The sequence below is a fragment of the Myotis daubentonii genome, chromosome 1 (assembly GCF_963259705.1).
Source record: "Myotis daubentonii chromosome 1, mMyoDau2.1, whole genome shotgun sequence".
In the NCBI taxonomy this organism is placed as follows: domain Eukaryota; kingdom Metazoa; phylum Chordata; class Mammalia; order Chiroptera; family Vespertilionidae; genus Myotis; species Myotis daubentonii.
In genome coordinates this window covers 76,201,604-76,229,273 of record NC_081840.1, presented here as the reverse complement: position 1 = coordinate 76,229,273, position 27,670 = coordinate 76,201,604, and the positions used below count along the sequence as shown (strand labels likewise).

General features: G+C 49.8%; 2 protein-coding genes across 7 annotated transcripts; one reads left to right on the top strand and one right to left on the bottom strand.

Moving 5' to 3' along the window:
- The first annotated feature begins 12,265 nt into the window (after positions 1-12,265).
- Positions 12,266-27,266, top strand: ZNF219 (zinc finger protein 219). 4 transcript variants are annotated; one of them, XM_059706779.1, is made up of 5 exons: positions 12,266-12,417; positions 23,776-23,867; positions 24,153-25,572; positions 25,815-25,946; positions 26,201-27,266. In XM_059706779.1, the coding sequence occupies exons 2-5, from the start codon at positions 23,862-23,864 to the stop codon at positions 26,800-26,802; spliced, it is 2,160 nt and encodes a 719-aa protein (XP_059562762.1). In that variant the 5' UTR covers positions 12,266-12,417; positions 23,776-23,861; the 3' UTR covers positions 26,803-27,266. The 4 variants fall into 4 exon arrangements, with proteins under 4 accessions (XP_059562762.1, XP_059562770.1, XP_059562744.1 ...); XM_059706787.1 differs by lacking the exon at positions 12,266-12,417 and adding an exon at positions 17,687-17,783; XM_059706761.1 differs by lacking the exon at positions 12,266-12,417 and adding an exon at positions 17,844-18,253.
- Positions 13,552-15,799, bottom strand: TMEM253 (transmembrane protein 253). 3 transcript variants are annotated; one of them, XM_059706799.1, is made up of 7 exons: positions 15,675-15,798; positions 15,434-15,574; positions 14,965-15,075; positions 14,815-14,871; positions 14,403-14,519; positions 14,141-14,287; positions 13,552-13,786 (listed from the first exon to the last, which is right to left on the bottom strand). In XM_059706799.1, the coding sequence occupies exons 2-7, from the start codon at positions 15,539-15,541 to the stop codon at positions 13,706-13,708; spliced, it is 621 nt and encodes a 206-aa protein (XP_059562782.1). In that variant the 5' UTR covers positions 15,542-15,574; positions 15,675-15,798; the 3' UTR covers positions 13,552-13,705. The 3 variants fall into 3 exon arrangements, with proteins under 3 accessions (XP_059562782.1, XP_059562789.1, XP_059562799.1); XM_059706806.1 differs by lacking the exon at positions 14,403-14,519 and having other exon boundaries at positions 15,675-15,799; XM_059706816.1 differs by lacking the exon at positions 15,434-15,574 and having other exon boundaries at positions 15,679-15,789.
- Positions 27,267-27,670: the final 404 nt, after the last annotated feature.

The window sequence follows — 27,670 nt, the reverse complement described above, 5'->3', positions numbered from 1 at the left end:
GTGTACTTTACAAAGTGTTCCCCCTGATGTTTTCAATACTCACCTGGCACCATATATAGTTATTACCATATTCTTGAATATATTCACTATATTCCCATGACTGTTTTGTAACTACCAATTTGTACTTCTTCATTGTGGTTTTGACTTGCATTTCCCTCATAGTTATATCTGTATTTCCCTTATAACTATATATCACATATCTGTTGGTTGGGTCCTTTTTTATGAGCACAAACCACATTTGCAGCCCATCCATCCTGCAACCCAGTATCAGAGGTTATAGGTTTGGACAAATGTTCTAGTTCCTTCCCTGAATTCTTTTTAAATTCCCTGATATTATTTGTTGCAATCTATTGCAAATGAAACTTCTAGTCTGTACCTCTTTTTTTTTTTTATCCCCACCGGAGGATATTTTTTCCATTGCTTTCCAGAGAGAGTAGAAGGGAGGGGAGGAGGGGGAGAGAGAGAAAGAGAGAAACATGGATAGGTTGCCTCTCATGTGCGCCCGACTGGGAGTGAGGAGCAAACCTGCAACTGAGGTACATGCCCTTGACAAGGAATCAAACCTGAGACTCCTGGGTGCGCAGGCCGATGCTCTAACCACTGAACACATTGGCCAGGGTATAGTCTGTCCCTCTTCAGATGATTTTATTGCATCCTTATTCTCTTTGCTTGCTTTTCCCTTTTCAAAAGGTATTTCTTCCCTACAATATTTTTTTGACTTAGTTAGCCATGCAAGAGATTTTTTTATTTCTAAGTATATGCTTACTTATCTCTGAAATTCTCTCCCTCCTTCACTTTAATAGTTTCCAGAGTCTTTGGAGTTATTTACCTTTAAAACTATATCTTTCCATTTTTTCCCAACTAAAAGTTTCATTTAAGAAGTAAGAAGAGTTTTTGGCCCTGGCCAGAGGGCTCATTTGGTTGAGCGTCTTCTGTGCACTGCAAGGTCACCGGTTCGATTCTGGTTGTGGGTTCAGTCCCCGATTGGGGTGGTTTTGGGAGGCAACTGATCAGTGTTTCTCTCTCTCTCTCTCTCTCTCTCTCTCTCTCTCTCTCTCTCTCTCTCTCAAAATATCAATAAAAAGCATTTTCTGAAAAGAAGAGTTTTTGGCTCAATATAAGAAAAACCTTTAAAAAATATTTTGAACCCAAAATTCCTCACTGGAGGAATTTTGAAAATTCACCTATATTCACTCCACTCAAACGTAACCATTATATGTTGGCATATACAATTCCAGTAAGTTTTTTCTCCTATGTAATCAGTGTTTTTTATAATGAAATTGTCATCATTCAAATATACTGTTTTGGTTTAATAATATATTAATATATGATAGATAAACACTCCTTTATTTCATTAAATATTATTCTACAGCATGTTTTAAAAAGGACTCAAGTAGCCCAGCCAGTATGGCTCAGTGGTTGAGTGTCAACCTATGAACCAGGTCAAAGTTCGATTCTCAGTTAGGGCACATGCCTGGGTTTCAGGCTTGATCCCCAGTAGGGGGCGTGCAGGAGGCAGCCAATCAATGATTTTCATCATTGATATTTCTATCTTTCTTCCTCTCCCTTTTTCTCTCTGAAATCAATATATATATATATTTAAAAAGGACTCAAGTAATCCTGGATTTTTGTAGAATAATTAGAACAGTAGTCCTAAATGACTACTCAATGGACAACCAGAGTAATTTGATATTTATCCTTCTACACTTTTTCTATGCATATATTTTAGAAAAACAAAACCAGCTATATACCAATTGCTTTGTAATGTGCTTTCAAATATTGCAGTAAAATTTACATAACATAAAATTCACCATTTTAATTATTTTAAAGTGTACAATTCAGTGGCATTTAGTAAATTCTAAGTGTTGTATAACCATCTATTATCTAGCTCCAGAACATTTTCAGCTTTGCAAAAAGAAACCCGGTAGCCAGTAAGTGGTCACTCCCTGCTCTTTCCTTCCCCCAGCCCTTGGCAACCACTGACATGCTTTCTGTTTCTATAAATTTGCCTATTTTAGGTATTTCAGATTAATGGAATCATACAATGTGTGTCCTTTTGTGTCTGGCTTCTTAACATAATATTTTCTGGGTTCATCCATTTTGTAGCATGTTGGAATATCAAATTTTCCATCATATGGATATATGCCACATGTTGTTTATTCATTCATCAGTTGATGGACATTTGAGTTGATTCCACCTTTTGACAACTGTGAATAGTGCTGCCTCGAATGTTCGTGTGCTTTTTATTTGTTTGTTTGTTGGTTGGTTTAAACGCCTATTTGGTATATGAGTGGAATTGCTAGATCATGTGGTAATTCTATGCCTAACCTATTGAGGAACTGCCACGTTATTTTTTTTTTTTAAATTTTTTATTGATTGATTTTGAGAGAGAGAGAGAGAGAGAGAGAGAGAGAGAGAGAGAGAGAGAGAGAGAGAGATTTGTTGTCCCACTTATTTATGCATTCACTGGTTGCTTTGCTTCTTGTATGTGCCCTGACCAGGACTGAACCTGAAACCTTGGTGTATTGGGTTGACACTCTAACCGAGTTATCTGGCCACGGTCCATGAAACTATTTCCCACCGTAGCATTTTAAACTCCTATCAGCAATACATGAGAGTTCTAATTTCTCCACATCCTTGAAAACACTTGTTTATTTTCCATTGTCATTTTTTATAGTTATCCTGGCAGAGGTGAAGTGGTGAAGTGGTATCTCATGGTTTCGAATTGCATTTCCCTAATGACTAATGATGTTCAACATCATTTTCATTTGCTTATTGGCATTTGTCAATGTTGTGGATTCAATCCCCAGTTAGGGCACAATCAACCAATGAATGCATAAATAAGTGGAACAACTGATCTCTCTCTCTCTCTCTCTCTCTCTCTCTCTCTCTCTCTCTCTCTCTCTCTCCCCCCTTCCTCTCTCTCTAAAATTAATCAAAGAAAAACATTTAAGGCACATTTGTTAAAGAAACAAAAAAAAAGACACAAAGAGGTGATTAGACACAGGGGATTATATACTATTTTTAAAATACAAGGTGAGAAATTGTGAAGTGACAAGACAAAGGAAAAGGGGTTTGGACTTACGGGAGTGGTACATTGTGGGAAAGTAAACACGAAGGGGAAATTGATGGAAGATAAGGGTTATTTTAGTAAAGTTTTTGTGTGAAGACCCTTCACGGTGCTGACTCTCTGTCTGCTGTGATAATGATTGTTTTTCTTCCTTCTGCTATGGGAAAGGAGTTGGGGGAAGACCTCAGGGAAGCTTCCCAAAGTAGGTGAGGCCTGAGCTGAGTCTGTAAGGATCAGCTGCAGATAGCGACACGAGGGGCTGGTAAGGGGCTAACGCTAGATACCACAGCTTGAAGTAGGCATGGAAGTAAGAAACATATGTGCCAAAGTGAGATGTTTTGACATGATATGGCTTTGACTTCCCATTAGTGTTTTAATTGTTTTAACTTCTCACTACTGTGCAAACACACAGCCCTGACCCATCCAGCCTTGTACTGAGTCAGTGCTGTCATCATCGTCATCCTTGGGCTAATCAAAAATGAAAAAAGAGGGAGAGGGAGGGGGTGAAGCTCAAAGATGGGGTGGAAGTGTTTATCATACATGTTAATAATTTAAAGAAACTTTCTTTAAGGCTGCATGCCACCGTCCTCAGACTGTTGTCACTGAAGAGTTAAGTGCAAGGAAGGGGGTGTGGGAGATGACACTGGAAACACAGGCAGGGGCCAGATCACAGGGGCCATTACACCATTTTAAAAAGCTTGGACTTGCCGAAACCAGCTTGGCTCAGTGGATAGAGAGTCGGCCTGCGGACTGAAGGGTCCCAGGTTCGATTCCGGTCAAGGGCATGTACCTGGGTTGCAGACACATCCCCAGTAGGAGATGTGCGGGAGGCAGCTGATCGATGTTTCTCTCTCATCGATGTTTCTAACTCTCTATCTCTCTCCCTTCCTCTCTGTAAAAAATCAATAAAATACATTAAAAAAAAAGATTAATAAAAAAGCTTGGACTTAAACTTATAGGTCAGTGATGGCAAACCTTTTGAGCTCGGCGTGGCAGCATTTTGAAAAACCCTAACTTAACTCTGGTGCCGTGTCACATATAGAAATTTTTTGATATTTGAAACCACAGTGGAACAAAGATTTATATTTTTGATATTTATTTTATATATTTAAATGCCATTTAACAAAGAAAAATCAACCAAAAAATGAGCTCGCGTGTCACCTCTGACACGCGTGTCATAGGTTCGCCATCACTGTTATAGGTGATGGGGATAACTAAGGACTTTAAAATTTTATTTTTATTTTAGAGAAAAGAAATTAAAGAGAGAGAGAGAGGAGAGGAGAGGAGAGGAGAGAAGAGGGGAGGGGAGAGGAGGAGAGGAGAGGAGAGGAGAGGAGAGGAGAGGAGAGGAGAGGAGAGGAGAGGAGAGGAGAGGAGAGGAGAGGAGAGGAGAGGAGAGGAGAGGAGAGGAGAGAGAGGTTGCCTCCAGCACTCACCCTGACCAGGAATCAAACCCACCATCTTTTGGTGCATGGATGACACTCCACCCAAGCCATACCAGCCAGGGCACAACTAAGGGCTTTAAGCAGGGAAGCTGGTGGTCACATTTAGGTGGCTAATTTGAAAGGTATCTGAAAAGGACAAACTGGGAGACATAGAAACTATTTAGGAAATTTTTTCTGTGGTCCAAGTGAAAGGTGGTGATGAAGAGAAAAGGACTCATTCAAGAGCAGAAAAATCTATAGAATATAGTGAGTAACTGGCTATAGGAAATGAGGGAGATGAGTTTATTTATTTTAAAAAGTTTACATAATAGTAGTTAGACATTTATAAAATGTATGAAGTGATCCCTCTGATAAGTCTAATACCCACCTGGCTCCATACATAGCTATTACATTATTGACTATTTGAGGGAGAGGAGTTTAGTATTCAGCTTATGTGACCAAGTGATAACACCAGTTAAGATAGAAAATTCAGAAGGGAGAGTAGGGTGTAAACACAAGGGGAGGATTTCAGGTTTTGGGTGTGTAATATGGTTCTTGTAGGTCTCTTTTTAAATAGAAGAATCTTGGAGAAGTTAGACATTAAGTTCTTTCTTATTATATCTCTTTATGGCACTAGTTTTCAAGGAGGGCGGCTATTTAGAGCCACAGAGGACATTTAACAATGTCTGTAGATTTTTTTGTTTTCTTTTGTTTGTTTTGTGTGTGTGTGTGTGTGTTTAGAGCGAGAGGAAAGGAGAGGGAGAGAGAGAAACAACGCTGTGAGAGTGAAACATTGATTGGCTGCCTTTTGAATGCCCCCTTCCGGGGATCAAGCCCATAATCTAGGCATGTGCCCCAACTGGGAATCAAACCTGCAACCTTTTGGTGCATGGGATGACACTCAACCAACCAAGCCACCTGGCCAGGGAAATGGCTGTAGATTTTTGATTGTTACAACTGGGGAGAGGTTGTGCTACTGGTATCTAGTGGATTGAGGCCAGGGATGTTGCTAAATATTCTACAATGCAGAGGATACCCTTCCACAACAAAGAATTACCTGGCCCAAATGTAAGTAGTGCCAGAGTTGACAAACTCTGTTCTAAGGACTAGCAGAATACTTACACCTTACTTTAGAATGTTGCTGAGGGCCAGTCATTCATATTAGAGAACTTGGATGGACAATTAAAAGACATCAGTGCCACTGAGAAACCAGATCCTAGTGTTAGAGAAGAAATTAAAGGTCATCTATCCCAACCATTGAGCTGATATTTGCTTCAATAACCAATCAGCGCAGAAGTGCATTGCACGAAATACCTCCAACATATCCAGAGGTTCAGAGTCCAATTTCAAAGCAGCTCATCTTTGGAAAAGTGTTCAGTTTCTTCTCTTTTTTGGTCTCTCTATAACAAGTAACCATTGGCCTTGGCCAGGTAGCTCAATTGGATAGAGCATCATCCTGATACATCAAGGTTGTGGGCTCGATCCCCTGTCAGGCCACATAGAAGAATCAACCAATAACTGCACAACTAAATGGAACAATAAATCAATGTCCCTCTCTCCCTCCCTCCCTCCCTCTGTCCTTCCTTCCCTTCCTCTCTTTCTCAAATCGATTTAAAAATACAACAACAACAAAAGTAGCCACTGGACCCAGCTTCACTTCTTAGGCTCACAAAGAACAGTTTCTCTTCATCATAATTATCTTGAGATTTATAAAGACATCAGTTCTGTTTCTTCTATGCCATGACTTCCTTTGAGTCCTCTTGCTTTACCTAAAGCATAAGAGTAGGTGCATAGCATTTTCTTTATATATAAAGGAAACACATATTATAAAAAGGTAAAACAGCTTAAATTGTACCTTGGGATTGGGACTTGGGGAAAAATATTTTAAACAAGAAAACTTTACAAAGGCAAGGTAAAATAGACTAGAATCAACACAGACAACTCATTAACTCTAGACAGAACACAGGAAGAGTTTCTGGTAAGAAAAATAAGCCTAAAATTAAGATAAATAGAATCAAGAAAACATGCAACATCTATAATAATAAAAGGGTAATATGCTAATTAGACCAGACATCCTTTGGGATGTCCTTCCTGATGAAGCTGGGGACAGAGGGAAGCCAGCCCGGGTCCCAGGTGCCTGCCGGCGGCTGGAGGAAGCAAGCTTGAGTCCCGGGTGCCAGAGGAAAGCTGGTGCCGCCAGCCGGGGGAAGGAAGGCCTACTCTTGCACAAATTTCGTGCATTGGGCCAATAGTCCTATATAATAAAACCCTAATATGCAAATCGAGCGAAGGGTGGAACGACCGGTTGCTATGACACACACTGACCACCAGGGGGCAGATGCTCAATGCAGGAGCTGCCTCCTGATGGTCAGTGTGCTCCCCCTGTGGGAACGCCACTCAGCCAGAAGCCAGGCTCACGGCTGGCTGGCTGGCGAGCGCAGTGGCAGTGTTGGGAGCCTCTCTTGCCTCCAAGGCAGCGCTAAGGAGGCAGCGCTAAGGACCCCTTGGAGGATGTACACCTGCCCGCTTAGGCCCATGGGACCGGGGTGGGCGTGGACTGCGAGAGGGAGGGGGCCAGGCTGAGGGAATCCCCTGCCCCCCAGTGCATGAATGTTGTGCACCAGGCCTCTAGTAAAATATAAATTAAATAAGGCAGAAAAAAACATAGAAAAGAAGGTAAAACAAAAGAAACAGAAACAACTCCCATTTAGTAAATGGCATCTGAATTTCAAAGAGAAGCAACACATGGCAGCTTAGTAACAGGTTATCTCTGGCCTGAGGCCTAAGGAAATTGTACAAGGAGGCTCTTCCCTCTGAATTTTATACAGGGAAAGCAGGTTAAAACATCAAAGACAGTGGTTTCCCCTCCTCCTCATTTCTCCTCTTCTGGGGTTAGGGGAAATGGGGGAGTGGTAGAGTCAGAGCCCTCATAAAAACACACACACACACACACAAATGTAAAGTGTACAAGAGGGGCAAACAGTAGGGACAGTTTCACAGATTTGCTTTAACAAACTGGAACGTTTTTAACACATTATTATAATTAGGGAAAAAAGGCGCCAAGTAAAAATGTTTTCCAGCCTTTTCTCCTGTGCTGAGTCACTGCCCAGTCACCAGTTCAGCTCAGGGCAGTCTCCCAGGCTCCCCGTGCTCTGGAGAGGGGCCTCTGATCCCCTCGGTGCACAGACCCTGCCCTATTTATAGGAAACACTGTCACCCAGTGACAACACTGCCACTGTTCTGCTCAACTCATCAATCAAATATCACACTTGAGGCAGCACCGCGGGGCAAGCCAAGATGATGGGCATGGACACAGAGCAGCACAAAATGGGCCCGGACAAGAAAATGAAATCCAGAAACTCCACTAAATAATCTTTCCTCACTGAGATTAAGAACATCTCAGTCCCAGGTGGAGAGGGGTGAGTCGCTACCCAGGATTCATCAGGCCAAGCAGGCGAGGTCAGCTCGGATTACTCCTAGACAGTTGAGTTTACTGATTTCCGTGGCGTGGCTCATTTCCAGGATTGCATAACAGACAGAGGCCCACACGGGTGAGGATGACTCGGAAGGGCCCTGCGCTTCCCCGCCTGCTCGCAATGTCCAGGTCCGCGCCAAGCTGAGTGTGCCGCTGGCCTGGCGGACTCATTGCAGGGGAGGGATTTGGGCAGCGCCGGCAGCGTGCAGAGATCCTTTCTCCAACTAAGCCGCTGCCACACGCCATTACCTTGCGGAAGGCTCTCTGAGACCTCAACCCGGGCAGCCGGGAGGCCACGAGATGGCAGCAGAGGACACACCCGGGCCGCAAAACCTGAACCATCTGCAAAAGCAGCTCATTTCATTTGGGAAATATCATTCGTTGCCTGTAATGCTTTTAATCATGTATTCAAGGCCAGAATACATGTCTGAAAAAGAAATGAGGGTAAAACGCATCAACACGGAGAATTTCCCACCCACCGCAGAGTTCAGCTGCATATGAAGCCATATGAATAGGACAGTTCTCCAATGCTTAAAGCTAGGTACATTGGCCAAGGCCTTCAAAAACTGACGTCAGCAGGAGCCATGTCACAGTCACTTCTTCCTGTGAAGTTTCAATAGGCAGCAATTTAAGTAAAATATGAGTTACTTCCACAGAAGCTGCCAAACTGACCAAGGGATAGATACTTTGTTGGGAAGCATTGCAACAAAGTAGAATGCTTTCAGGGAGTAGCCAGGGACTCTGGCACTAGGCAGGAGGGAGGGGTAATAATGAGGTCACAGGACAAGCCTCACAGACAGTCTTCACTTGCAGCTGGCAGAGGATAGTGCACAGGAAAGGGGCATTAGTAGCATTGGGACTAAATCTCTGAGCTGACTTACTAATGCTCCTTTTGTTACACATCTCTCCCTCCCCCAGTTGTTACCACCAAAAATGTCTCTAGTCATTGCCAAATAACCCCTGGGGGACTAAAGGCTGCTTGAGAACCAATGCCATAGAGTGGTTTGATTTTAAAAGTTTTAAGAACATAATGTTAAACCTCTCCAAGACGTGAATTTCAGAAAAGGCCTGGAAAGCCTACAAAAACCGTATTGCACATCTAAAACCTCAATTCTGTCAATGTAAGAAAAGTCCAAACCTGTAAGGATTTTTATGAGTTTATTTGATTAAAAAAGGATCAAAAACAAAAAATACAAAAAAAAGAGAGAAAAAAATGAGTTTATTTGAGTCAAACTGATGATAATTGCTGAGAAGCATGATATCAATGGATTGAGAAAATGCTCAGGAAAATGGCAATTGTGCCACTTATGCTAAACATCAGAATCAAAGGGAAGACATAAGGGGGTTACATGAAATTTACTGGCAATAGATTAGGAAGGCAAGAGAAAACAAAAGGTGGGGTGGAGATCTCTGGGACTGGATAGAAAGTACAAGCAATAGACACACACTTATTTTACATAGGTGGGTGTAGGATAGTTAACAATTAACAATCCTATATAATAAAAGCCTAATATTCTAAGTGTCCAGTTGTCTGGTCATCTGTTCAACCAATCAAAGCATAATATGCTAATGATATGCTAAGGCTGCTCAACCTCTCACTATGACATGCACTGACCACCAGGGGGCAGACACCCCAACCGGTAGGTTAGCTTGCTGCTGGGGTCCAGCCGATTGGGACTAAGCGAGATGGGCTGGACATGCCCTGGAGCCCTCTCACAGTCCCTTGCTGGCTGGCCAACCTCCTGCGTCCCTCCCTGGCCTCGATCATGCACCAGTAGGGTCCCTTGACCTGGCCTGTGCCCTCTCACAATCCGGGACCCCTTAGGGGATGTTGGAGAGCCAGAGCTGCCCCCTGGTGGTCAGTGCGCTCCCACAGGGGGGGTGCCGCTCAGCCAGAAGCCAGGCTCACAGCCTCCGCGGCAGTGCTAAGGATGTCCAACTGCAGGCTTAGGCCCGCTCCCCGCGAGGGCTCCCTGAGGGCTCCTGGACTGCGAAAGGGTGCAGGCCGGGCTGAGGGACACCCCACCCTGGTGCATCAATTTCGTGCACCAGGCCTCTAGTTAATAATAACAATGAGGGGATTTGTGGTCTGCTCTGTGCAGTGGTTGTGCTTTGATGGGTCCAGAAAAAAGGAAGTTACTTTGATATTGATATTCCAAAGATATGTTAACAGGTATGTTATTATACATACAAAAAAACATGACAGACAAGCTCAGTTTGACTTTTGTTAGGGAAAAATGCCAGCCTAGGACATGACTACCTATCATGAACTTTTAATTTCAGACCATCCTATGTGGTTAATTTGGTTTCTGAGTTTGTGAGGCCACCATGTAGGCCTCCCCTGAGCTTGTCAGGTTTAGTATGGGGCCCTTTTTGTCCACAATCCCTACCATGTTTGTATAATGGAGAGACTATAATTGAAGGACAACAGCCTGAGTCTGGTCAATTAAAAAAAAATTAGTTGCCGAAACCGGTTTGGCTCAGTGGATAGAGCGTCGGCCTGCGGACTGAAAGGTCCCAGGTTCGATTCCGGTCAAGGGCATGTACCTGGGTTGCGGGCACATCCCCAGTAGGAGGTGTGCAGGAGGCAGCTGATCGACGTTTCTCTCTCATCGATGTTTCTAACTCTCTGTAAAAAAATCAATAAAATATATTTTTAAAAAAATTAGTTATTAACATTTTAAAATAAGATGATTTCACATTTAAAAGCCAGAATTTTTTACTTTTATAGGAAAACTGGAACTATGGCAATACTAGGCTCACAGTCCCACATGGCGTATGTTTGGATGGAGTTGAGCGGGGGGAAGGCCATTAAATAGAATGTATGCTTATTACTTTACCACAGTTCACACCACTCCCTATTACCTTATACCGTTTCACTCATTTTCACTACTCCTCATCTCTAAAGGCAATTTAATTTCAACCTCTGACGGGCTTTATAGTTTTAAATTATTTTCTATGTGTGAATCCATTTTAGCCTTGATATGTCAGTAGAGAAGTTAAATACTGTGATTATTATCCCAATGTAAGCAAAACATAGTTCAGAGAAGTTTGATTCACCCAAACTTATACAACAAAACCAGAATCTTTAGCCCTGGCCGGTTTGGCTCAGTGGATAGAGTGTCAGCCTTCGGACTGAAGGGTCCCAGGTTCGATTCCGGTCAAGGGCACATGCCCTGGTTGTGGGCTCAATCCCAGTGTGGGGTGTGCAGGAGGCCAGCTGATCAATGATTCTCTCTCATCATTGATGTTTCTCTCTCCCCCTCTCCCTTCCTCTCTGAAATCAATAAAAAGTATATATATTTAAAAAACAAACAAAAAACTCCAGAATCTTTAGATTTCCTCTTTCAGTTCTGTTAATTTTGGGGAGAAAGTTTCTATCAAGAACTTCATTTAGTGATTCATGCAACAAAGCCAAAGAAGTAGATACGGACATAACTGCTAGAATAGATGAGTTCCAACTGCTAAGCTGTTCAAGTATCACTGCAAATGTTTAACTTTTCTTTTTTAATGACTATTTCTGCTTCCCTTCTCCTTACAGGAATATGAAAAGCCTGCCCGTCTAGCTGTCTTGAAGTTGGGTGTGGCTATATGACTCGCCTTGGCCAGTCAAGTTCGAGTGGAAGTGGTATTTGTCCCTCTGAGGCAGAAGCATTTAAGAGCTCATGAACAATTCTTCATGCTCCGGGAAGGGGTGTGGGGGTGCTCTAAGCTTCATAGTGACATGGCAGGATCTCGAAGTGGTGGAGGTCCATCTGCTTGGGAACCTGAGTAACTTATAATGAGCAGAGGCGCCTGCCTACTACGCTAGACATGTAGTGTGAGATAAACCTCTGTGGTTTTAAGCCATTGCGATTTTGGAACTGTTACCACATCATAGCCCAACCTGACTGCTACAAGGACTCATTTGCATGGTCACTGAACTTTTTCAAGAACTAGAATGCAATTCCTAGACCTGATCATGTCACTAAAATTTGTAGTTCCTATCTGGAAGACAGTGAGAATCAATTGTTGATTTTTTTTTTTTTTTACACCCCTAATTTCCTCATCCACCGCCACCTTCTAACTTGGAAGAAAATTATTTTCGGAATCCTTCCCACATGAGCTTGCCATTATTCCGGCAGTTGGACTGGGAAGAGAAGAGAGCGGCCCGGATCCTTTTTCCGTTCCAAAACCTAATCCCAGAACTATCCCCACCCACTAGCACTCACATAACCTTGTCATAGGGCGCCTATTACCACTCCCAAGGTGTCACCAACAGAAAGGAGTTGCCGCTGGCACCGCTGCAATGTTAGGGCAAGGCAGCCAGGCTGCGCTCTTTCCTCGCTGGTGCCTGGGCTTGGCCAACTTCGGAGAAGCAGCATTCTCCGAGGGAAAGAAGCCTTCTCAAGTGGGAGCAAAAATGAGTGTGCGGCGCACACCCATCCCGGGCACTATGTGAATGTGGGGTGAGTTCTTTGAAGTCCTCCAGCTCTGGGCAATTTCTAGTCGGGCTCCTAAGCTGCCCTGGTTAGGACTCCGGGGCCTCTACCGGTTTTTCTGGGCTTTTCTCAAGCCCACTTGTGCTTGTCATCTTTGCACACTTGCAAAGTTCACAAACGGTGGGGGTTGTGCGCAACACGAGCTCCGGCCACCAGACGGCCGCCGGGATCAAAGGTCGGCCGGGCCGCGAGAGGCTGCGCCTGCGCATTCCCACTCCCGCCTGGGCGAGAAGGGGTGGCGGCAGCGGGCTCCTTCCACCGCGTGCTCGCAGAGGCGGGAAAGTCTCAGGTCGAGCCGCCGCGCCCCCCCCTCTTCCTGCCCCGTCCACCTGTCTGCCCTGGGAGCCGGACCTTCTCAGGCGGCCAGACTTCGGGGGAGGGCGGCGTGCAGGGCCCTGGGCTTCTGACTCATCATCTCCAACCCCCTTCTCGCGCGCGCTCCAAGTCTCAGGACTTTAGACTTGGGCACCGTCAGAGGGGGCGCGATGACAGCATTTGGGGAACCCCGGCTTTGCCGAGGGCCATCCCCCACCGCCTGCGGGTTTCCGAAGCTGCCAGAGAGAGGATCATGGGGCCACAGTCAGCTCTCAGTTGCCCTGGTTGGGGTAGCGGCGCCCCCTTTCGGAATAACCCGCCTGGCTCCTCCCTGAACGCCGGGCCAGTGGTCGCGTCCGAGGAAAGTCGGCTAGGCCCGGACTTTCTGCTCCTCACGTCACTCAGCAGATGCACAGCGCCCTCACCGCGGAGAAAAAGCTCTTTATTTCCCAGCAGGCCGCGGGGGTACGGGGCATCATGGGACTTGTAGTCTCCGCTGGAGTACGGAACCAGTCGGTGGGGGAGAACTAAAGCGCCCAAGAACTGATATCAGAGAGTCGCCGCGTATGGGAACCTGGGCTTGGAGTGGATGGGATTATGAAAGGTGGAAAGAAGGGACATAGTGAGATGAGGAAGATTTGAAGCTATATGGGACGGGGGTGGGTAAGGATGGAAGGGGGGAAGCTGAACGTTAGCCTAAGGATGTCCTGCAGGGGGGCAGCTTTTCAGGGCAATGGGGTGAGGGAAGAATCTGGTCTAGGTATAGCTTCCCCTAGACGAGAAAGGGGGCTAGTCTGAGTGGAAATGGAAGGTATTCCCACTGGATTGCATGCAGGTCTCCAGGGCCTCCATCTGCTTTCTGAGTTTGGTGGGGTGCAGTAGGGTCCGGAGAACGCTCCCACAGGTAGGAGAGCAGCACTTGTCTGCTCTCCTTGCCGCCTCATTCAGTTGTTCGGTTTGCTGTGCTAGCCACCGCGGGACCGTTCTCCAAATCAGTAACTTCCTCCAACTCAGAGAGACCCTGAAAACCAGACAGAAGTGTGAGGGGTGGGAAAGGAGGAATCCTCGACAAAAGCAACTTCCTCCTCCTCTCTCATTTTTTTTTCCTTGTGTTCCTATAGTCCTAATATTTAGGCAGCTTTCTAATGCTCTCCCACATTTCTGGGTCCAACCATTTAGACATCCAATTCCCTCTTACCCACCACTAAGGGAGGTATGTCCAGTCAGAAAACCAATTAGCATGAGTCTAGGTCTAGGACCACTTCCTTTCCTCCCTGCCCCATTGTTTTCCTTTAAGTGCCACTGGCCAAAATAGCCATGGAAAAAAAATGAGCTCTAGGTAGCTGCTCCATATTTTCCGCCCTGCCCTCAGTACCTCCTGCAGTTCCTGGTAGTGCAGACTCTGTCTCCTGCAGCATCCTGGCTTCCTCTGGTTTAGCAGGAGTAGGGAATACGCTGAGACCAGCACTCCTCCTAGGGTGAAAGCCTCAGCACTGAGCTCCAGCACCAACAAGCCTTCCAGCTGCAGGTAGACAAGGCTGAAGATGCTACCGGGGAACCAACACCTGTTTGCCCCTGCCCTTATCCCTCTCCGGCTCCTTTTGCCTCCTCATCTTCCCATCTTCTCCTTTACTCACCGGTACCATGGAGGAGGCAGGTGCTGCAGGCCCCAAGGCTGTCTTCATCACCTCAACCACCACCACAATGAAGCCAAAGATCAGATTGACGGTGTTGAATATCATCATGGCGCGCACCTGCCAGTGAACCAGTTCAGCCCTGCCTGGCCTAAGGGGACTCGTTGCAACCCCAAGCCCAAACTGCACCTACCCGAAAACAGGACTCAGCTTTTATTCTCCTAACAGGGCCCTCAGCCCTCCATGTTTTTTGCTTTTTGCCTTAGTCTTTTAGGACTGTCAGGCAGAGAGCTGACAGGATTAGCTTGGAGAGCCACTTTCTAGGTTGAGGGGTGTGGTGTGTGTGTGTGTGTGTGTGTGTGTGTGTGTGTTTTGGGTGGTCAAAGAGTAGTACTGCATTTACTTCCCCTCTCACCTTCCAAAGGCGGGGTGCTCTGCGCAGCTCAAGGGTAACAATCCCAGTGAGGAGACCCTGAATGGGGAGAAAGGCAAGTGTTGAGCTCTGGTCCTATTAGTGAAGGGCCCCCAGGATCTTTCTTCCGTCCTCTGTTGTGGTGGATCTTACCAATGCTCCAGGTCCAAGCGGCAGTGCTGTGGCCATGTGACAAGCAGAGTTCAGGCAGGCAACTGAGACAGCCAAGGGCACCACAGCCACTGCTAGCCATAGTTGGCTCACCTGGAGGCCAGATGCAGGGAACTGTCAGGGACCCCCTCCCTCCTCCCACCCCCTGCAATTGGCCGGAATGCCTGGTGGTGGGAAGTAGCCAACCAAGGCCAGTGAAGGAAGGGGATATCATTTAATCTGTTCCGCTTAATGTCACAGTTTAGTTACTTACCTGTGTGCTTTCCCCACATGATGGAAGCTGCTCATAGATTAAGGGTTTTGCCTTATTTATTCTATGCTCCCCCCACCCTCCTCCCTCTCAGAGTCTAACGTTTTCAAACACATGGTAAGTGTTCACAAAACATAGAGGAAATTGAATTGGGGTACAAGTGGATATGCTGAAGCTTGGGGTAGGGCATCCTGGCCTCACCGCCAGCACCAAGAGGTGCCCACTCTGCCTGTGCCTTGCCCAATGCTGTAGCTTTTCCAGACGAGGGCTGGGTCTCTCTTGCTCTGGCTGACCAGCTCTGTCCCCCATGGCTCCCTTGATTGCTGAGTTTGGTATTTTTTCCTGGGAAAAAGGCAGGAGACAGGTCATGCAGGAGCCTCTATTTCAGCTGCCCCTCCGCATGCTTCTAATATCCAGGGGGTTGAGGCTCAGGACCTCTCACCTACCTACTCTGAAGCAGCTACTCCAAGGGACCCAGCTGGGCTTGGAGGTCCTGGTGGGGCCTGGTGGCTCAGAGCTGACAACAGACTTGTCTTGGCTGAGACAGGCTGTCAGGGTTGGGGTGTGGTGGGGCAAAGGTCCCTAAGAGGGCCTAAGGATCCAGGAAGTGGCCGTAGGTAGATACCAGCCGCTGTTCGGTCCACGAGATGCCCAGCTCTGCCTTGCTTTGTTCCTGTTTCCTGTTGCCTCCATCTCTGCCCGTCCTGGGTTCCTCTTCTGATCACTCACCCATGGATGCTACCACCCTGGGCCCTAATTCTGCCCCCCGCCCCCATTTCCATCTAGTCTTTCTCCTTTTTCTTTTTCTTTTCTTCCTCCTCAAATAACTTGCTGTTCCCTAGGGAAATCCCACATTACTGTCTGGATTGTTCCCATGTCATTACCACTTGCAGCTTTGTCCCCAAACCGGGCAAGGTTTAATTCCCTTGGCTTCCTATCTGTCACTTTCTGAATGGTTTCTCCTCTCTCCTTCCTTTTTTGAAGGATTTTCTCTGGATGGGACCCTGACAAAGAGGATGGGGTGCCCTATTATAGTGGGGATTGTTTTTAGCTCAGTGATAACCTGCAGCTAGACATGTATAGAAGAGAGTCCCCAAATGGTCAGTCTTGCGAAGGATGCTATTGCAACAATTAATATTTTTGAGAGATACAAGTTGCCTTGCAGCCCTGCAGCCAGGCTGACCCGGACTAAAATCTCAGCTCTGCCACTTTCCTAGCTGTGTGACCTTGAATACATTATTCTACCTATTTGAACCACTGTTTGTTCAAACTGAGTTATAAAACGGGGGCTAATAATATGACTGTGAAGGGTTGTTGACTCATGGTGGGTGCTTAGTAACCATTAGTGGCGCTGATGAGGTCATACTGTGGTGCCTGATGCCCATATACTAAAGGGCTTATTCAGAGGCTAAGCTGGGGATATTTATTTCTACAATAGGAAGCAGAACCAGCGGGGCCCAAATATATATTTAGAGATCAAAAATAGGAAAGATCCATCTTGATGCAGAGCCTGAGGTTTGGAGGCAACCAGACCTATGTTCAAATTCCAGATCTACCTGGCTGACCTTGTGCAAGTTACTTAATCTTTTGTTTGCTTACCTATAAAGGGAAGTTAATAATACCACAGGGTTCCTTTGAGTATTAGGAGAAAATGTATATAAACCAGCTCAGCCCAACACCTTGCACATAAGTGCTCAATAAATGCTAGTGGCTATTATCATTATTATTATTGATGATGAAAGAAGACTGAGCCAGAAGACCCTTGGGAGTTAGTCCCGGGAGGCTGGGCTCTGTGAGGAAAGCGGCCTTCTTTGTGAGCCGCTTATGCCCTGCTCAGTGCCGAGCCTATGCTCATTGGAGCACTGTGCCCACTCTTCTTTCCTGGGGAGTGGGAATTACACTTAAAATGGCTGAGAACTGCTGTGTACTAACTTTGTTTGGTAGCGGTGGATGGTCTGACAGAATGTGAGGTGCTGGGCTTGCACTGAGGCTCCCTGAGCTGGCAGGCCAGGGGAGAGAGACTCTTTAGCCTCGTTGTCCTTACCTATAAATGCGACCTAACATTTCAGAGTGTAGTGGTAAGGATTATATACTGTTAAATATGTGAACAGGTATTCAGTAATTACTGATTAGATCTGACTACACCACTTAAAAACATATAGCCCCTGTCCGGATTGTCATCTCCTACAGGGACGGCGCTACACCCCCTCATCCGTTCATCCCCCACCGCGCCGAGCAGAGGGCCGGGTGCTCAGTAAGCACTCGGTACATATTTGTTGTATTGAAGAGCCAGTAAAGTGACTTCAGGAATGGAAAACAGAATTCGAGAGGAAGGTGCAGGAATTGTTTATCAAGAACAGAAAGGACCGAGGAGTAACTTTAAATAATGTTTCTTACACGGCAGACATGAGCTATCTCTATCATCGCCCCTCCTCCTCCCCAAAAAGAGACACAAATTGAAGGGAGAGGCTTTGAGATAAAACCCCAGGAAGAACTTCCCGAGTCTGTGCATGTCGGGGCAGAAAAGGCGGCCGCGCCAACTCCTTCCCTGGTATGTCCGGGTTTGGGGTGGGAGGGGCGGCGCGGCTCGGAGGCTGGGGGAAGGACGGGATGACCTTTCCGAATCTCTCCCGGTCTCCGGCAGAAACCGTCCGCGCCCCACCCCCTCCCTCCGACAGCGCCCCCCGTCCCCGCACGGCCCGCACCCCGCCCCTGGCGGCCGCCCCGCGCGGCTCCCGGGGTGCCCAGCGCCCAGTCCCCGGAGCCGGAGCCCGCTCCCGGCTCCCAGCGCGCCGCGCCGCCCCCCGCATGCTAATGGCCGGGCCGCCTCCCGCCGCACACAATGCGGGCCAGGGCCGGGGGCGGGGGACCGGGGAGGGGGCGGGGGCCGGGCCGGGGGCGGGGGGGCCGGGGCCCGGCGCATCTCCCCCGGCCCCACGTAACGCTGACGCCCGCGCCGCCGGCCCGCCGCCCGCCGCCGCCGCCGCCGCCGCCCGCTCCGCCGCCGCCCGCTCGGGGCTCGTGAGTAGCCGCTCCCCCCACTCCCGGCCCCCCCTCCGCCACCCGGCCCCCGCCCCCGGCCCCCTCCCCCCTCCCGGAGGGGGGGCCCCCCACTCCGCGCGCCGGGCTCGGAGCAGGTGCAGGGGGCGGGGGCGGGGGAGGGGCGCCGGCTCGACCCCAAGCAAACTTCGCCCAGAGCTCCTGGGGGGCGGAGGGGGGGCTGCGGCCTCAGAAGCCTGGAGAGCCAGGGGGGTCTCGAGGGAGGGGGGCCAGGTGGGGAAGCCGGGAAAGGGGGCACCAAAGGGGAAAGGCCAGCGGGGGCGGGGGGGGGGGGGGACGGGGACAGCCGTCTTTGTAGGGGCCCGAAGGCAGGGCGCGAGGGGCCTGGGGTGCAGGGCTGCACAGCCGGGAGCCTGAGTGGATGGCCGCCCCCCACCCCTCCCCAGGTAGGGCTGATGGAGGAGGGAGAAGGGACCCAAACTCTCTGGGAGCAGGGGTGGGGGAGGGGAGAGGATGGGGGGTGCTTCCCTCTCTGCGTCCCAAACAAAGTGTCACAAAGAGCTCGGCCGCCGGCAGCAGCAGAGGCGGCTGCAACTCAGCTTTTGTTCTCCCGGCCTGGGTAGCTGAGCCCTGGCCTTCCAGGCTCCCAACCCTGCCCCCCATCATCCTTCTGGCTTATCTTCCCGGGGAGGGTCTGGGGTGCCGCTCAAAGGACCTCTTGTGCAGGATCACAGGTCCTGCCCTACTTGCCAACCTACTTGTGGGAGATGGATTTTCCCAGAGGCTCTCCTGCCCACCCCCACCCCCTCATCCCAGGACTGGGGCCCATATGGCTGCTAAGACTCTGACCTTTTAGGGTCAGTTCCAGTTAAGGGAACTTAGGGCTTGCTCTATGCCCCCTCCCTCAAATCTAGAACTTTCAGAAGAGGGGTCAGGTTGGGACATGCCTGTGGAGTAAGACTGGCCGTGGTGGGGTGGCAGTAGGGGGCAGGTGTACCTTCCTCTTGCCTCCTGCTCCATTTTTGGAGTTCATGACTGAGATTCCATGCCCCCAACTCAGGAGAGTGTACCCTCAATGTAAAAGGTGGGCAAGCTGTGGTCTGGGGTCAGTTTGGAGGAGCTACCTGAGCAGTGATGTTCAGAGGGCTATGGAGAGGAGACCATACAAAGAACTACTGGGATGTTTGATAAAGGTGGTCTTGACTGTAGACCCTCTAAGAAATTCCTCTTCTTTAACCCTGTCTAATGCAGTGTTAATAATTGTTAGAGGGCGTGTGGAGGTGTAGGAATCCCCATAGGGGGAAAGACATCAAGTATTAGAAATTATCAGTGAGAGATCCCTAGCCACAGCTATACCTCAGAAGTTCTGAACCCTTGCCCCTTACACTTTGACCCTACAAACTTTTGAACCACAAGGCTTGAGGGACAAATATCATGGTTCTCCAGCCAGCAGACGTTTCTATGTACCCGTCCCTGTTGTTTCCAAGGATCTTCTCACCAAACCTTTCATCCTTTCCTACTCGGTAAGGTTTGGTGGTCCACACCCCCTTCTCCACCAGCTCTCCTCGCACATAAAAGTCATTGGCCTGTTGCTTTGGGAAGTTTTCTGATCCCTATCCCTGGCCTTGCATACCTATAGAACCCAAATAAGGGCAAGATAACCCCTGATTCCCAGTGTGGGAGGAAAGTAGGTCAGTGCTACTGTCTGGCCAAGTCTCCCGGATGGTGGTTAGGGCCTGACTATAGAAAACTGTTGATTATTGCCCACAAGTAATATGTGCATGACCTGGGTTCTAAGCCAGTTCATAGAATCTTGGGCCCTGTCACTGTTTTCTCCTATTGAGGAAAACTCATCGGATTAGGTGCCTGGGACCTGGTTTGGTGTGGAGGTGAGTCAGATCTTGATTGTGCCTACAGGGTCTCTCAGTGGGTTTATTGATTTGAGGCCACCCTTTGGGGAAAGTCTCCCTGCTCAGGAATATAGTTTCAATATGGGTCTTGTATATGACCGTATTTCTATCCTAGAAACTGCTATGTACAAAGCAGTGGGTTTTTTTTTTGGAGGTAGGGTGGGGTGGGGGAGAAAGCTTTGCCCTATTCCAACTCTACTTGCCTCAGATATGAGGTCAACTTCCCCTGAAATATTTTGCTTACTATCCTACAGGCAGTTTCAGGGGCCCTAGAATCTTCTCAGAATCAGAGTATGTGCCCATAGGTTAGTCAGCTATGACCATGCAGTATTCCCAGCCTTCCCCCTCCTCCCCCACCATCTGCTTCCTCTGAATATACCAGATTGGCTGTACACCAGGATGTTCCGGGAATCCCCAGGAGAGCAACAGAATGTGATGGACCCAAATACGATGCCTCACTCACTCATTCCAGGATGTACAAACTGTAACTGTCAGGACACTCCTTATAGCTAATTAAAATTCTTCTAGTTACATCTATTTTGTTACATCTATTTTCAGTGTCATCCAAAAGGCAAAAATAAACCCTCTGGTACCGCTGTTCTCCCCTCCCTTCCCCCATGGCTTCCAGGGAAGAATTTTTAAAAATCTAGCTTTTCTCAGTGCCTTAATTGTGGTGTTAAAATGTCAAATGTGGCCCCTCTAGCACTTCATAGCTCTAGCTAGGTATGAGGTGGCCACAGTGGCTCCTCTGGTAGCCCACTGCACTCTCCATGGTACTGAAGGGATGACCATTTGTTTTAACTCCACTTGGGGTCCAGAAGTCTTGTGACTCAGAACTACAAAACTTTCTAGCAGGAAGGAACCATCTATATAAATTTGTTCAATCCCCTTATTTTACAGATGAGTAAGCTAGGATGTTAAGTGATTTACTGAAGGTTGCATGGCTTTTAATGGCCTGATTGGGCCCACAATAGCCTCGTACCCTTCGGTCTTATTCTACACTTTTCATGATACTACTCAGTGAGCCTGGCTACACTCTTGGTCCCAGAAAGGGTATTTTTTTTTTTTTTTTTAGAATCCAGAAGATGAGGGTGGATGCACTAATTTGGAGCTACAGAAATACAAATATTAAAAGTGTGGTGGAGATTGTTTAGTGACCCTTGGACAAGGACACTTTCTTAATTAACCTCTTGTTAATAAAATTCCCTAACCCAGATTCCACATGTAACAGGTACCTGCTGGCTCATGGAGTCTTTTTTAAAAAATATATTTAAAAATATATATAATTGACTTCAGAGAAGACAGGAGAGGGAGGGGGAGAGGGAGATAGAAACATCAATGATGAGAGAGAATTATTGATTGGCTGCCTCCTGCACTCCCACACTGGGGATCAAGCCCACAACCCAGGCATGCAACCTGACCAGGAATCAAACCATGACCTCCTGGTGCATAGGTCAGTGCTCTACCACTGAGCCATGCTGGCCAAGGGAATAATTTTTTTTTTTATAAATAATCTTTTCATTTTTTATTTATTTTTTAAAATTCTCACCTGAGGATATTTTTCCATTGATTTTCAGAGAGAGTGAAAGAGAGAGGAAAAGACAGAGAGGAATATCGATGTGAGAGAAACATTGATTGGTTGCCACCTGCACACATCCTGACTGGGCTGGGGAGGAGCCTGCAACCAAGGTCTGTGCCCTTGACCGGAATCGAACCTGGGACCCTTTTGACCTGCTGGCCGACACTCTATACACTGAGCCAAACCGGCTAGGGCCATGTTTTATTTAATTTTATTTATTAATTTTAGAGAGAAACATGGATTTGTTGTTCCACCCATTAATGCACTCACTGTTTGATTGTTTTTTGTTGCTAATCTTACTGAAGGATACTTCTTCCATTGATTTTAGAGAAAGTGGAAGGGAGTGGGGAGGGCAAGAGAGGAGAAAGAGAGAGAAAGAAACATCGATGTGAGAGAGTCACATCAATTGGTTGCCTCCCGCATGCACCCCAACAGGGGTGGGGAACCTGCAACCTAGATATGTGCCCTTGATCAGAATCGAACCTGGAATCCTTCAGTTCATGGGCCAGTGTTCTAACCACTGAGTCATGCTGCCAGGACCCATTCATGGAGTGTTATCACATCCAGTAAATATCAAAAATTAAAGAAACTTGGACCTCCAGAGCTTTTCTTTGCTGATAAGCAGGGCTGACTTCTGGCCCAATTTTCTTCCATTAAAGATCCTTAAGCAAAGTAATGCTTGAGTCTTTTTCTTGCTTAGTAACCCATTTCATGCCTATTGTAAGAAAAGTTCTTTATATATCAAATATTCTTTCTATTTCAGGCAAAAAAAAAAAATTGATTAAGTCCACATTTGTCTAGCCTTGACCAGATAAAATTATATATGTAAGCAGGAAGGTATACTGACTGACTTCTGGTCAGCCTCCCAGGCCTATTTCCATGAATCTTTATTCTGGGATGGCTTCTATGTCTTAATGCTAACCTCCTCTGCAGCTTATGTTCAGGAGCAACCCCTCCCCGCCCCCCCTGCCCCGTACCGCCCCCCCCCCACCCCCCCAGTCCTCTTCCTCTCAGCTCTCTTCTTCCTCAGAACTGGACCTCTGCACATCCCAGGCCCAGGGAATTTTAGCCTGGAGAATTTTAACCCTTTTCTGCTCAGAGCATGTGCTGAGCCCCTATCTGTGCAGATGGCCCAGCCCCGCCCCCCGTCCCTCACTCCAGCCTCTTGAGCTCAGAGCCAGTGTAATCCTCCTCTTGTGTGAGCCGAGCCTCTCCCCTGCAGAGAGGAGAAAAGCCTGCTTCGGAGCAGCCCTGGACAAAGGGGCTGAGATGCCCCAGCAAACTGCAGGTCCCAAGGTTTGAAACACGGGAATGAATCCTAGCCGGTATTTGCAGTTTTTAGCCCCTTCCCCAGGCCAGCAGCACCCCTTAACTTCCACTCCTCCCCCAACTCTTTCTTCATTCCCTCTCCTTCTGGCTCTCTCCCCCTTCGTGCCCCTCCCCCTCTGTCTGTCTCCAGACTGCTGCTGCTGGGAGGTGTTTCTCTCCCATGCATGAATGAGTCTCTGTAATGAATGGAAATGAATGGATCAGGAATCCAGGCAGAGGGAGGGAGAATGAGGGGGAAAGACAGAAAGACAGGGTAAGAGCAAAGGAAGGACTGTGGAGTCTGGAAGGATGTTTGGTTTGCTGGTCAGTTAGGTATCTGAGAGCAACTGTTCCCACTTGGATAACTGTGGAGCATGGCAAGCCCACCCCATTTGCTCATCAAGCTGCACACCCCAATCTAAAGGAGAGAGGGCTATACTGTGATAGTCTCCCCCACCACCAGGGGGTGGTGGTGGTGATGGTGATGGTGGTGGTGGTTGTAGTTGTTCTGGACCAGGCATTTAGAACGTGTTTGGGGGAAGAAATCTATGTTCTCAGGAGCTTGGGCATTGGCAAATCAAGGAGTACAAGTTCTGGAGACAGCAGCCGCCTCCTGCCTCAGGATGCAAGGAGGGAGAAGGGTTTCAGGAATACAGGGTGCTAAGAGTCTCGAGTTGGGAGTGACTATTTCCACTGCTGAAAATCAGGACTTATCTTTTCCTCCAAATCTCTCTCTTTTGCTTTAGCTCTTCAGCACCTGTTGCCTTCACTAGCAGCTTTTCCTCCTCCTTTTCCCTGAACTCCCCAGAACCAAAGAATGTGAAAGGGGTCCATGGAGGTGAGTGAAGCCTGGCCTGAACCTGCAAGTACCTACAACCATACTTCCCCGCCCCTCCCTACCTCTCTCACCTTCTGACCCGCCCTTATTATAAGTTATCTCCGTGTCCGCAACAACCCAATTCCCATGCATCCTCCAATTTCCCTAAGTTGAGTGGGAAGGGTGCCGGGTGTACTTGGTGTAGGCCCCAGTCCACCCTCCCTTGGGTTCTATGGGTCTCCACGTCCTTACCCCACACAGCTCTCCTTTCTCCACCCTTTGCTCTATATACATCCTTCTCCACAGGGCTCACGTCCCCGCGCCCTGGGCGGCCACTTAGCGCCCTCACCGCCGGCCTTCGACGGAGAACTGGATCTGCAGCGCTACTCCAACGGACCAGGGTCTCCAGGAATGGGAGCGGTGGGCTGGTCTGAGAGTCGCGCTGGCGAAAGGCGCTTTCCCTGCCCGGTATGCGGAAAGCGCTTCCGCTTCAATTCTATCCTGGCTTTGCACCTGCGGGCGCACCCAGGCGCCCAGGCCTTCCAATGCCCACACTGCGGCCACCGTGCAGCTCAGCGGGCCCTGTTGCGCTCGCACCTGCGCACGCACCAGCCAGAGCGCCCGCGAAGTCCCGCCGCACGCCTGTTGCTGGAGTTGGAGGAACGCGCGCTATTGCGCGAGGCCCGGTTAGGAAGAGCCCGAAGCTCAGGGGGCCTGCAGGCCACTCCTGCCACTGAGAGCCTGGTGCGGCCCCAGGCTCCATCAGCATCCACCTTCCGTTGCCCCTTCTGCAAAGGCAAGTTTCGCACCGCAGCGGAGCGGGAACGCCACCTGCACATCCTGCACAGGCCCTGGAAGTGCGGCCTATGCAGTTTCGGCTCCAGCCAGGAGGAGGAGCTGCTGCACCACAGCCTGACGGCCCACGGAGCTCCTGAGCGCCCTCTGGCGGCCACCTCGGCTGCCCCGCAGCCTCAACCTCCGCCCCCACCTGAACCCAGATCAGTCCCTGAGCCCGAGCAGGAGCCGGAGCCGGAGCCGGAGCCGGAGCTGGAGCCCGAACGTGAGGCAACCCCAGCCCCTGCTGCTCCTGAGGAGCCCCCGGCGCCTCCAGAGTTCCGTTGTCAAGTGTGTGGCCAGAGCTTCACCCAGTCCTGGTTTCTCAAGGGCCACATGCGCAAGCACAAGGCCTCTTTTGATCATGCGTGTCCCGTGTGTGGCCGTTGCTTCAAGGAGCCCTGGTTCCTTAAGAATCACATGAAGGTGCATGCCAGCAAGCTGGGCCCACTGCGTGCCCCGGGCCCTGGCTCTGGGCCTGCCCGGGCTCCCCAACCTCCTGACCTGGGCCTGCTGGCCTATGAGCCGCTGGGCCCCACGCTCCTCTTGGCCCCAGCGCCCACCCCGGCTGAGCGCCGTGAGCCTGCAAGCCTCCTGGGCTACCTGAGCCTGCGAGCTGGCGAAGCCCGGCCCAATGGCGAGGGCGCCGAGTCTGGGGCTGGCCGCAGCTTCGGAGGCTTCCGCCCCTTGCCCTCTGCGCTCCCAGCTCGGGCTCGCCGGCACCGCGCTGAGGAGCCTGAGGAAGAAGAGGAGGTGGTGGAGGCCGAGGAGGAGACCTGGGCCCGAAACAGGGCGCTGGGCCCTCTGGCCTCGCTGCACCCACGCCCAGGGGAGGGCCCGGGGCACTCTGCACCTGCTTCGGGGGCCCAGGCAAGGCCCGCTGCCGCGCAGGGTACGTAAGGGGTCTCCTGTCTCTGGGGTTTTCCGCATCTGGTCCCACTCTGACGCCACCACTCCCCTCCTTTTAAAAAGGATCTCGTAATGCACCAGCTCCACTCAGCAAATCCGACCCCTCATTTCCCCCAACGTGCTGTTTCAGACCCTAAGGGGGACGAAGGGTGGGTCTGGGGCGCCTGGCTCTGATAGGGTTAGGGCAATGGGCCCCTCTGATGTCCCCTAACGTGTGTATTGCAGAAGAGAATGGGCTGATCGTCGGAGGGAACCGGTCTGAAGGGAGCCGGGGGGCCACCGGCAAAGATTGTCCCTTCTGCGGAAAATCATTCCGCTCGGCGCATCACCTCAAAGTGCATTTGCGCGTGCACACAGGTGAGGGGGCAGCCTCCGGGGTGGGAGGGTCCTGGAGGGCAGGAAGAGAAGTGAGAGGGCCGACTGTGGCTTTTGGCAGCCCAGCCTTCGGACTGGCCAGATGCGGGCGCAGGGAGACCCTTCTTTAGTAAACCGAGGGGGCGGGAGAGGCAGCGTTTCTTTCCTGGGCCAGAGGAGGTCTGTATGTTGAACGAAAGGTGGATGGGGGTGGGCAGTGATCTCGTCTCTGACCCTCTCGCACCCCCCTCCCGCAGGCGAGCGCCCCTACAAGTGTCCGCACTGCGACTACGCGGGCACCCAGTCTGGCTCGCTCAAGTATCATCTGCAGCGCCACCATCGGGAGCAGAGGAGCGGGGCTGGCCCAGGGCCACCACCGGAGCCGCCCCCTTCCCAGCGGGGTTCAGCCCAGACGTCTGGAGCCAAGGTGGCTCAGCAGCCTGCGACCTGGGTGGAGGGCACCTCGAGCCCCCGGCCTTCCAGCAGCACCGCGCCGGGGTCCCGTAGGAAGCCTGCCAGTCCTGGGAGGACCCTGCGCAATGGGCGAGGCGGTGAGGCCGAACCCCTGGACCTGTCCCTGCGGGCGGGGCCGGGAGGCGAGGCCGGGCCCGGGGGTGCCCTCCACCGTTGCCTCTTTTGCCCCTTCGCCACTGGAGCCCCCGAGCTCATGGCCTTGCACCTGCAAGTGCACCACAGTCGCCGGGCTCGGGGCCGCCGGCTTCCCCAGGCTGATGTGTCGCTGCCCTATGTCCGAGCACCATCAGGAGAGACCCCCCCGAGTCCTCCTCTGCAGGAAGGGGAGGAGGGCCCCGGGCTGCTGAGATCCGGAGAGGTGGGGTTGGGGGGGCAAGAACGGTAGGAAGCCCTCTTAGGGGCTGTTAGTTTAGTGAGCTTACCCTGCAGGAGCGGGGGAGCACTAGAGGTAGTTGGGTAGAGCAGCCAGCAGGGGGGCAGTGTGGGACCCATATCCCAGCCCCAGGTGGACCAGAGGTAAAGGGTATGGAGGGCATAGGGGGGTGGGTGGGCGGTATGCACCCAGCCCCGGGGAGTCACAGTGCCTTAGAAGTGGCAGGGGTGAGGATCAAAGAATGGGTTCCCAGGGCTGGCAGAGAGGATTGTGCCCCTGTTGAGGAGATGCTCTGCCAGTCCTTGCTGGTCCATAGGCATGAGAGTTTATTTTTGTACAATGGGTGGGGGTGGGGGGCACTGTACCCTTCTAAGCCCCTTCAGGGGTCCTGTAGACGTCGCTATTTTTGGTACGATTCCTGTCATCCCTGTCGCAGAGTTGTGTCCCCAATAAACAGGTGTCTTGAGGCACAGGGACACTGTGTCTGTCTGCCTATGTCCTGTCCTCCTCCTTGGGCCTTTCTGTCCAGGAAAGAGGCACCTCCTTAGGCACTTAGTTATCACCTAAAGAGCTTGGGTTTTACCCCCAGGCTTTGGCTTCAGCAGCTCCACTGTGGGCCCAGGAATTGGCATTTAGCAAGTGGCCTAGGGGATTCTCATGCATTGTGGTCTGAGGACCTCTCATTTTCAAATGTGCTGAATCCCATCTTAACCGGGACTAGCTTTGCCTCAAGACGTGGGTGTGTTGTGAGAGGAGGAACTTCAAAGGGTGCATTGAGTCTCTGGGAACCACTGTGGAGAAGGGACATTCTCTTAGGCCCGGCCCACACTGAGCTTTGGTTGAGGGGAAGTGTTCAAGTTAGTATTATCACCTCAACCTA

Coding starts and splice junctions, on each gene's coding strand:
- TMEM253 (XM_059706799.1), bottom strand. CDS start 15,541: ATGGGGGACAGAGCTGGTCAGCCAGAGCAAGAGAGACCCAGCCCTCGT. Junction 14,520..14,814: donor GAGCACCCCGCCTTTGGAAG/GTGAGAGGGGAA, acceptor GTTCACTGGCAG/GTGCGCGCCATGATGATATT. Junction 14,288..14,402: donor CTGCCTCCTCCATGGTACCG/GTGAGTAAAGGA, acceptor GTCTACCTGCAG/CTGGAAGGCTTGTTGGTGCT.
- ZNF219 (XM_059706779.1), top strand. Junction 25,573..25,814: donor AAGGCCCGCTGCCGCGCAGG/GTACGTAAGGGG, acceptor TGTGTATTGCAG/AAGAGAATGGGCTGATCGTC. Junction 25,947..26,200: donor GCATTTGCGCGTGCACACAG/GTGAGGGGGCAG, acceptor CCCCTCCCGCAG/GCGAGCGCCCCTACAAGTGT.